A 10,167-nucleotide genomic window follows, 5' to 3' on the forward strand; every position below is an offset into this window, starting at 1 on the left:
CCCAACCCCTCCCCACTTAAGTACTAGAACACTTACCTTCCCCTTATCTCCACTACCTGATTCCAGAGTTTTATTGAGATAATTTAGTCATTATTAGAATTTCCCTCACAGTGTGTTCCATCTGTTCCAAGAGTCCTTGTTTAGCATTTTTATTACATGTTATAAATACATAGAGATATAGATATAAATACGTAGATCATGGTTCGTTGCTCCCCACTGCTTTCTTTCCTCTTCTCTTCATCTTCCCCTATCTTGAAGTCTCTGTTCTGATTCATTTGTTGTTTCATTAGAGTCTTCTCTTAAAAGTATTTCTCAGATGAGCTACTGAGTGATTACTGCAAATCTTCAAATATCTTTCTTTCTTTCTTGGCTGGTTCTGGGTTGCAGGCCTTTTCTCTCATTAACTCAAATTCAGTTTTGCTGTCTTTTAACTTCCACGGTAGCAGATAAGAAGAAAGAACTTTCATTCTCCCTGGATATGTGTAAGATTTCCCATATCCTTAGAGCTTAGGAATTTTAATCTGTACGTGGCTAAGTGTGTGGTTTTTTCCTTCTAGTTTTATTGAGATATAATTGACATACAGCACTCATAAGTTTAAGGTGTACAGCATAAAGATTTGATTTACATACATCATGAAATGATTATTACAATAAGTTTAGTGAACATTCATCATCTCATATGGATATAAAATTAAAGAAATAGAAAAAAATGTTTTTCCTGTAATGAGAACTCAGGATTACTCTCTTCACAACTTTCATATATAACGTGCAGCAGTGTTAGTTATATTTATCATGCTGTACATGACATCCCTAGTATTTATCTTATAACTGGAAGTTTGTGCCTTTCGACTGCCTTCATAAGTGTGTATCTTTTCCTACCAATCCAGTCTGTAACTTGAGTCTTTCTTCGGCTCAGGGAAATTTCATCTATTATTTAACTATGACCACTCCTCTCCTGTTCCTTTTTCTCCAGGAACTCATAGAATTGCAGTTAAGTCTCCTGGGTCTGTTCCAATTTCCATCTTTCACCACATGATTTGCATCTGCATATTTTTGTTACATGTTTTGAGATATTTCATCTATTTGATTTTCTAGACCTGTTTTTGAGTTTTATCAGTGACTATCCTCTCCTTTGATTTATCTATGGACATTTTTAGTTCTGATATCACATTTTCATGTTCAGGGAAATCTTTTGTGTTTGAGCTTCACACATATCTCCTCCAGGCTCTCATTTTTTCAGTGAGAGGTTCATCTGTTTCCTCCAGCAGGTCTCTCTGCCCTCTGGTTTGTTTGCATTCTCCCAACCTCAAGGGCTGAGAAAGTCAATCCACCATGAGTTTTTTGGAGAGTCAGGGAAACTCAGTAAAGCCATTCATTGTTCTTGGGAAGCAGGCTGTTTCTGGGACTTGCTGCCTTCCTGAAGGTCTTTGCTCTTGGCTCTGAGACTGTTCTCCAGAAACTTGTCTGCAGGGAATTCTCTCAGCCAGGAGTTCAGCAGAGCCCACGTAAAGCTCATCACCTAGGGACTTCCCTGGTTGAGCAGTGGCTAAGAATCCGCCTGCCAATGCAGGGGACATGGGTTCGAGCCCTGGTCAGGGAAGATCCCACATGCCGCAGAGCAACTACGCCCAAGCGCCACAACTACTGAGTCTGCGCTCTAGAGCCCATGCTCTGCAGCAAGAGAAGCCACTGCAATGAAAAGTCCACGCACCACAACGAAGAGTAGCCCCCACTGCCTCAACTAGAGAAAGCTCGCGTGCAGCAATGAAGACCCAATGCAGCCATAAATAAATAAATAAATAATTTTTTAAAAAGTTCATCACCTATAGCTGGGAGCTGTCGGGGGGTGTGGAAGCTTCTGTAGGGTTGCCGCATGCCCAGAATCCCCTCGCTCTGGGTAGTCTAGGTATTATTGACAGATATAGTGATATTCACCAAAAGACTTAAAAACAGAAGCCATTAATAGTAGGTGCCTCTGGGAACTACAACCTTTTACTTTGCTTTTTCCCCCTCTTCTAGGATTTCTCAACTTTGGCACTTTTAGCTTTTGCAGCCAGAAATTCTTTGTTGAGATTGGCTGATCTGTGTGTTTAGCGGCATCCCTGGCCTCTACCCACTATAGACCAATAGCACTCCCTCTCCAATTGTGACAGCCAAAAATATCTCCAGATATTGCCAAATAAACCGTGGAGGGTACAGTCACTTCTGGTTGAGAACCACTGTTGTATACCCTTCAGATTTATTTGATTTTTTTAATCATGTGCTCACACTATTCCTATAATTAAACATTTAACTGAGGTTATGAGACAGAGGAGGAAATACAAAGCTGTTGTGAGGAAACAGAAGCATGAAGTAGAGAATATACATTAAGGGATGCTGATGCAAATTAGCAAAGTGGGAAGAAATTGGGAAATAAATAAAAGAGGCAGAGACGGAGAATCTGAGTCACAGGACTGGAGGAGCAGGAGTGTGAAGACCCACATCCTCCTGTCCCCAAGGTCCGCAGTGATGCCAAGATCTGAGATCCAATAACAGTCTGCACAGGCCCAGTCAGATCATAGCCACTGTTTTGGGATTCCCATTCCATCCAGTCTCTTAATTACCCCAGGTTTCCTTACAATAAACACCCCTTTACTTAAGCTAGGCTAAATGAGTGTATTCCTTATCAACAAAGTCCCTGTAGATTTAGTGCCCAATAAAGAGATGGGCCCCCACTGTTACTGCCAGTATTATATTCACTTCTTAACGCCACACTTTAAGAGAGATTCTGGTCAAGTGAAACAATGGGAAGGATGAGTAGGCTGCAAATACGGTCTATAAAAGAACTGTAAAAGGAACTTTAGAAAGCTCTTCCTGGGAAGAAGCAGGGGGGAAAAGGCTTAGGCCATCCAGCAAGGCTGGCTTCCAATTCCTCCAGGGCTGTCACGTACAGGAGGAAGAAGACTGATTGTATGCCTGTAGCTTAGGAGGCAGAATTGGTGAAAAAAGTAACATGCAAGCAGATTTTGCTCCCCCCCCCAAAAAAAAGTCTCAATAAGAAAGATGGGAAAGCAGCATTTGGTAAGGTAGTGAGCTCCGAATCTCTGGGAGTGTTTAAGAAGAAGCTCATAGTGTGGTTCCTGCAGTGGGTATAAGTTTGGGTCAGATCTGTCAGCCTCCTTCCAGCTATACAATTCTATAGAAATGTAAAAGCTTGGCAAGAGGCTAGGTTAACTCACATAGTATGCAGAAATCTCTTAGGGTCAAATGGCATGATAGCACATTCAAGTATTAAATTAGAGGAGGGGGCTTCCCTGGTGGCGCAGTGGTCGGGAGTCCGCCTGCCAATGCAGGGGACACGGGTTCGTGCCCCGGTCCGGGAAGATCCCACATGCCGCGGAGCGGCTGGGCCTGTGAGCCATGGCCGCTGAGCCTGCGCGTCTGGAGCCTGTGCTCCGCAACGGGAGAGGCCACAACAGTGAGAGGCCCGCGTACTGCAAAAAAAAAAAAAAAAAAAAAAAAATCAGAGGAGGGTGGCTGGTGGAGGAGTTGAGCAATAAGAGGTTTAGCATCTTCAGTTGGCCTTGGTCAGCTGCTCTTCCCCACAGAATTAGTCAGAACTCGTGGTTGGAAGAGTTAGAAAATCTAACTTAGTCTGACTTAAGCAAAAAAGGGACTGTATTAGCTTACATAACCAAAAAGTTCGGTAGACGGGTCTAGCTCTGGGCATGGCTGGATTCCAGGTTTCAAATGAAGTCATTAAGACTTGGTCTCTCTCCATGTCCCAGCTTTGTTTCCCTCCTCTGTAGCCAAAACCAGCTTGTAAGTTTATAGTTATCTTGACAGTGCAGAGCAAGGCCAACGCTGGAGGGGCCTTGGCTGAAGGGCCTTCGAGGCCCTTCCCCACCTATAAGTAATTCCTTAAGAACTTCCTATCATTGAGCCTTTGACGACCCAAAGACCCTGCCTCTTTGCATCTTGAGCCTTGAGCCTAACCCTATCCTCCCAGCCGGAATCTCAGGAAGAGGGGGAACGCGGGGCCACACCCCCACCCCCGCGGGCCCTGGTGGCTTCCCCTAAGGATCCGCCCCTGGGAGTTTGCAGAGGACAGGGCTCTCCTTCTGGCTGGAAACAGACACCAGTGAGGGAAGGGAGGCTGCTAGGGAAAGCACCTGGAGCTGTGGAAGGGGCGAGAACTACCAGGTATTTCGTGAGAAGCTTTGATCAGCTAGCGAGATGTGGCAAGGGTGTCTGAGGCGGATCTGGCTGCCCCGACTTATTTCCTAGACTCAGGGATCAATTAGTAAGTTGCCGCAGTCCTGGCGTTCAGTCCTGAGGGCCTAGGCTAGGGCACGAACCTCGGTGATAGGCGAGATAAGACGGTAAGAAAAATTCAAGGGTTGTAGGGGAGGGGGAAGGCAGAGGGTCCAGGCTTCGGGAACTGGAAGGAGAACAAAGTTCAAATAGCACCCCAGCTTCAGACAGAGTGAGTCCGCTAGGTTCCGCGAACGGGGGAGGCGGCAGCTCTGAGAGCTACACGGCCAGTGCTTCCCGAAGTCCCGGGAGACATTCGGGGTCAGCCCCGCACAGTCGGGACTACATCTCCCAGCATGCTGTGGGCAGGGCAGTATTACGCCTGCGCAGAGGTGGTGGCGAGGCCGCGTCGCACCAGGCGGGGGCGCTCGGGGCTTGGTCCGGGCGCCGCGGAACTCCGCGGGGAGAGGGAGATTGGGGAGCGGAGGTCGGCTTCCTACCTTGGCGGCGTCTAAGACCTCGGCTGCGGCTCCCGGCTCGTCCCAGGAGGTTGGCGGGACCCCAACCCTTGCTTCTTCCAAGGTCAGGGCGTCACGTCTCCCAGGCCGCGGGCACGTTGAGCCGTCTTCAGCACAGCAGCCCTCAGAACCCCACATCCCGCTGCCCGCGGTTCCCCGCATCCGGTGCCCGCCCCCAAAGCCATCTTCCCTCCCACACAGTCCCAGCTGCCTGCCCTTAACCGCGACCGGGGCCTCTTCTGGGGAGGCCCAGGTTGGGGTCCTCAGAGGTCCAGGAACCCTGGGGCATTTGGGTTATTGTGTGTGTGTGGAGAGGCGGGTCCCCCTTCTCATTGGGACCACCAGGCTGGTCTCAGGCTCAAGGTTCCCTTTTCTGTGGTTTTCTCTGGGACTCTAAGTAGGAAGGAGAGAAGTCTGGAAGTAAAAGCCTCAGCTTCCCCTTTTTTTCTGCTCAAACCTCAGTAATGTCTGTCAAGAGATCTACAGAGGCTGTAGGGGAAAATGGCCCAGACCTCAGGCTGTGGGTGATGGCCCTGGGGAAAGTAGGTCAGAGGGTGGGAAACTTGCAGACCGCGGGTGATGGGAGTGGGGAGGCTCTGTGCGCAAATCCTGGGGACGTTCCAGCAGCAGCTGGGCTCCGGCCTCCACCCGTAGCACCCACCCCTGCATCACTGATGCTGCGGCCCTTCTTGGCCCCTCTTTCCCAGGTAGACGTTCCCAGAAGTGCTCTGTGCAGAGAGCAGAGGTCACCGCCCCACCACGTGGGGCCTGTTGCAGGTGTGTGGCTTTCTAGGTGAAATCTAAACACTTCTTCAGAAGTTTTATTTAAAAACTTGGGCACATAATAGAGATGGCAGGATGGAGACTGGTATTCTGCCAGGGTTCTCAAGCCAGAGACCAGGCTTGGGTTTCTCAGGTCACTGAGCTCCAGGACCCCGCCAGCCTGTGGGCTCCTGAGGAGGATGCCCATCTGTGTCCTCTCAGACTCTTACCCCCTCCCTCCCCTGCCCACTTCTTGTGTCTGAAGAGACACTGAGGTGTCAGGGGTAGACTAAGAGGCAGCCAGAGTGGGGAGGATCTGGTTAAGCTCCGGAAGGAGGAGTGAGGACCTGGGAGTTTGGGGGGCGAGAGGAATAGATGGAAAAAACGGGTGGAGAGGGGGCCACTGCCTTTGCTTCCTCCACCCTCAGGAAACGGGGGGCCTGCCATTCCTCTGAGATGTCTCCCTCACAGCTCAGATAGGAAGTTCGAGGAGCAAAACTCCTGACTGAGCAATGGCTGCCTGTCTTTAGGGGGTGGTTGGGAAACAGTCATGCCCCAGACAGGGTAGCAGTAACCCTGGCAACAGAGGAGGCGGGGGAGTTGTATGCCCCACTGTGCCAGGAGCTCTGTCTCAGCTGGGTGCAGGCTGGCTGTTGGCGTAGGCCTGGTCTGGAAAGGAAGCCCGGGCTCTGCGGGTCTGGGCACACACTGAGGCGTAGAGCTCCGGCTCGGGGCTCGAGGCCTGGGGCTTTGGCTCAGAGTCCAGCACCACCTCCGAGTACTTGATGGGGCTTCCAGGGCTGGGGATCCGGCCCTGAGGAGGCCGCAGCTGCAGGCTGGTATAGCACATCACCTCCTCTGCAGCCTGGAGATGCAAGGCTGTTAGAAGTTCACTGGACCCTTGAAAAATCCCCCACTACCTTCCCTCCCCTCTTCTTCAGCCACAACTGACTCACCCTGGCAGGGCCTCCAGGTGTTGGATCCTGTTGGTCTGGCCCCGGTTCTTGAGACAGCCGTCCTAGGACAGGGAACAGGAATCTGGTCACTTCTTGTTGCTCCCCCTGCACCCTGGCCACTGTGCCCCTACCCTCTGAAAGCTTCCTACCTGTCTGCAGATAATGCAGGTTCCCGTACAGAGGGACCTCTTCCGCAGACTCTCCAGGCCTGCAACACAGAGTTTAGGGGATGAGAGGGTGCTTGTTGGTAAGGGGGAACTCTCGATCAACCCATCTCTGTTGCCCCCCACTCACCGTCCCTGTCCCGGATGGTTCCTGCTCCAGCCACTAGTCCATTGGAATAAGTGCACAGCCAGTGAGATGAGAAGCAGCAGCGTCACAGCCCCTAAGAGGGCCCATAGTCCCCAGGCCTTGGTCACGGAGGGGATTCCTGTAGATGTGAGAGGATGGGGGTGGTGGTGTGTGTTACTGCCCAGCCTAACCCTCCAGGTCCCAGCAGGTGGGACATGGAGCCACGTGACCCCTCCCCCTGCCCCTGCCCCGCCCAGCTCACCAGGCACTAGCAGATCCGTATAGTTGTCACTTCTGCTCAGACCTCCTGGTACAGAAGCCGAATTTGCAGGCATCCTGCCCTGAGCCAAGGGGTCAGCCTGATTTATGGCCCAACACAGCTGCGGCAGCCCCCTTTACTCCCACGCCTCCCTGGGCCTGGCCCCCACGGCTCAGCACCTCCAATACCGGTGGTGGCAAAGTTACTGGTTTCCGGGGAGGAAGGGGGCGGGGAGGGATGAGTGAAAGAACAAAGACACCACCCTGTGCCTGCACCTGCACCACCCAGCAGCTCCTGGGCTTCCGCCCCCACCCCCATCCCTCCCCTGTACCCTGTAGCAACTTCGGCCAGAGAAGAGGCAGGCCTGAGTTTACTGAGCCACTGGGCATGTGAGCTCATGAAGACCCCAAGGCGGGCAGAAGTGCCATGAGGCGGGAGCGACAAGACAAGGAAGCCAGGCCTTAGGGTGGAGATTCCTTTCTGCCACAGGGTGTATGCCTTTTCTCTCCAACTCTGAGCCCCATGACAGAGAACAGAGAAGGTATTCCTCAGTGAGCATGTTTTGAAGTGAAATGTGATGAGGGGGCCCCCTGGTACTTACAGTCCCACTACACCCTAAGGCTGACCCGAGGGGCATGTGTTAAGATGACCTTTGTCATTGTTATTATTATTGGTATAATAGTTTGGGGGCTAGAGGAAGCTTGATTCCCTCCCCCTGGTCCACTTCATCCAAACTGTCCCTAGGAACTGTCAAGCTCAAAAGTTAGCTGATTCAGATCCTTCATAGTTCTTGACATGTACACCCTCAAATGTTTTACATCAAACATTGAAAAGGGTTTACTTCCCCAGATCTTGATTTTTCAATGTCCTTCCAATAAAGGCAGTCAGGGTGTCATGGAGAAATGCTTGGCTCTGGGTCCACTCTCAGGAAAGAAGGAGAATGAAAGCTCATGTCTGACAGCAGTGATGTACTTGAAAACTAGTTAGGACCCAGAAGGATGCAGAGGCAGGGTGAAGGGCTCTACTGGCGCATTGCAGCACACTTTGGACCTCAAAAAGGAAGATATTGGGTTATACACATTGGATGGAGGAAAAGAATTCATGAACCCAAGGGTGCCTTTAAAAACACAGGAGCAGGGCCTCCCTGGTGGCGCAGTGGTTGAGAGTCCGCCTGCCGATGCAGGGGATACGGGTTCGTGCCCCGGTCTGGGAGGATCCCATATGCCGCGGAGCGGCTGGGCCCGTGAGCCATGGCCGCTGGGCCTGCGCATCCGGAGCCTGTGCTCCGCAACGGGAGAGGCCACAACGGTGAGAGGCCCGCATACAGCAAAAAGAAAAAAAAAAAAAAAAAAACACAGGAGCAGGAGTCAGGGAAGGAAAGGTCTTCTTTAGAGAAGATGCCAGCTGTGAAGTGTAGTTGTGCAGAATTAGAGAACCACCATCTGCTACCCACAATGCCATCACTGAGCCAGCAAGAATCCTCACTGGTGGTCAAAGCCTTTGTTAAGGAACAGGGTGCCAGAGACAGACCACTTGTGATGATGACAGGGAAAGGGACCTTTATCATGGAGACATTCACAGACACCTCTTGAGCCAAGTGCCCAAAGTGATGTTCTGTGTCCCTAATGGGATGCAGTGGGAGGAGCTCTACAGTGCCCATGTGATGTCCTGGATAAAAATGTTCAATGGGAATCAAATTATGAAGAAACAATTAGGCAAATCTAGAATGGGGGACACTCCACCAGACAAGTGACCTTAAGCTTTCCTAAAAGTCAATATCATGAAAGACACAGACGGGGAGGGACAGGAGCAGTGTTCTAGATTGAAGATGAGTGGGGGCTGATGGATGTTTTCATTGCCTTGGGGATGCTCGTGCTTTTGTGCATTATACATATGTCAGCAATCATGAAATTGTGCACCTTTGTTTGTACTTTATTGTTTGTCAGTTATACCTCAGTAGATGTATTTTTAAAAAGAGAATATTTTTCTAGGTTAAAAAAGCCTGAAGCTGAACGACAGTGTATGAACATTAATTGAGATTTATATTTGGAAAATAAATTTAAAGATGGCTTTAAAAAAAAAAAAGTTAGCTGAATTAGAGTAACCTCTGCCCCAGATCTGTCCTGGGAAACAGCCCTGCGTTTGCACTTGTTCGCTTCAGGGAGCAGCAGAGTACCTGCCCTGCCCAGAAACAGCCCAACCACATGGGAGGCTGTTGATGTGGGAAGAGGGATTTAAGTTCCAAATATAAACCTTAGACCAGAGGTCAGAGATCTGTTTTGTCTGGCCCATACAATGTTTTTTAAAAATTTAAAATAATTGCAGTGATGTGCCAAGGATGGGGATGGCAGGAGAGATCCTGCCCCTCCAGGCAATAAGAGGGTATTGTCTGTAGAGAATTTAAAAACAAAACTGACTAAAAATCAGTCTCCTTTTTATTATCACCAAGTTTCAGCAATTCTAAAAAATGTCAGTGATAAAATATTCCTTTCTCAAAAATATTTTGTAGATCTACATTCTAAATTGTTGTAGTTACTGATGAGTTTTAATACTACTATATAAGCTTCAAATTAGCACATTTATATTACTTATCCTTTAGAAGTTTTCTAATCTACGACTTCCCTGGCAGTCCAGTGGTTAAGACTCCATGCTTCCACTGCAGGGGATGAGGGTTCCATCCCTGGTCAGGGGAATTAAGATCCTGCGTGCGGTGTGGCGCGGCCAGAAAAACAAACAAACAAACAAAAAAAAAACGATTATAATCTACATGGAAGTTAATCTGTAGAACGCCCAGTTATACAACTGGCTCCTGACACAAACAGGTTCATCTTACGTGTGTTTATAGCCAGAATTAGTTCTTAACAATTTGGAGTTGTTCTTTGGTTTGGGCACAATTTCTGTCTCCTGTGATATTACACAGTCCTGCATTTAACCAGTAGATTTACAATGAACAATGGTAGCACAGTGATTAAAAAGTCAAATAAATTGACATTGAGTTACTTTAATTCTGTCATTCTAGGTGACCACTTAGTTCTTATTTGTATTGAAAATTTCTGGAATTTACTGACAAATGGAATTTTTATGAACCTTTGCCAAACATCTTTATGTTTAAGACTTTCTTTTCCTATTTGTATGTCTGTTGCTTCAT

At 49.1% G+C, this 10,167-nt stretch overlaps 1 protein-coding gene across 1 annotated transcript; it reads right to left on the minus strand.

Annotated features, from left to right (window-relative positions):
* Nucleotides 1-5,792: 5,792 nt before the first annotated feature.
* Nucleotides 5,793-7,145, minus strand: SIT1 (signaling threshold regulating transmembrane adaptor 1). Its single transcript, XM_082616255.1, has 5 exons — nucleotides 7,023-7,145; nucleotides 6,764-6,899; nucleotides 6,619-6,677; nucleotides 6,470-6,531; nucleotides 5,793-6,378 (listed from the first exon to the last, which is right to left on the minus strand). The coding sequence occupies exons 1-5, from the start codon at nucleotides 7,093-7,095 to the stop codon at nucleotides 6,145-6,147; spliced, it is 564 nt and encodes a 187-aa protein (XP_082472381.1). The 5' UTR covers nucleotides 7,096-7,145; the 3' UTR covers nucleotides 5,793-6,144.
* Nucleotides 7,146-10,167: the final 3,022 nt, after the last annotated feature.

This window comes from Mesoplodon mirus, assembly GCF_964341445.2.
Source record: "Mesoplodon mirus genome assembly, chromosome: 1".
NCBI lineage: Eukaryota > Metazoa > Chordata > Mammalia > Artiodactyla > Ziphiidae > Mesoplodon > Mesoplodon mirus.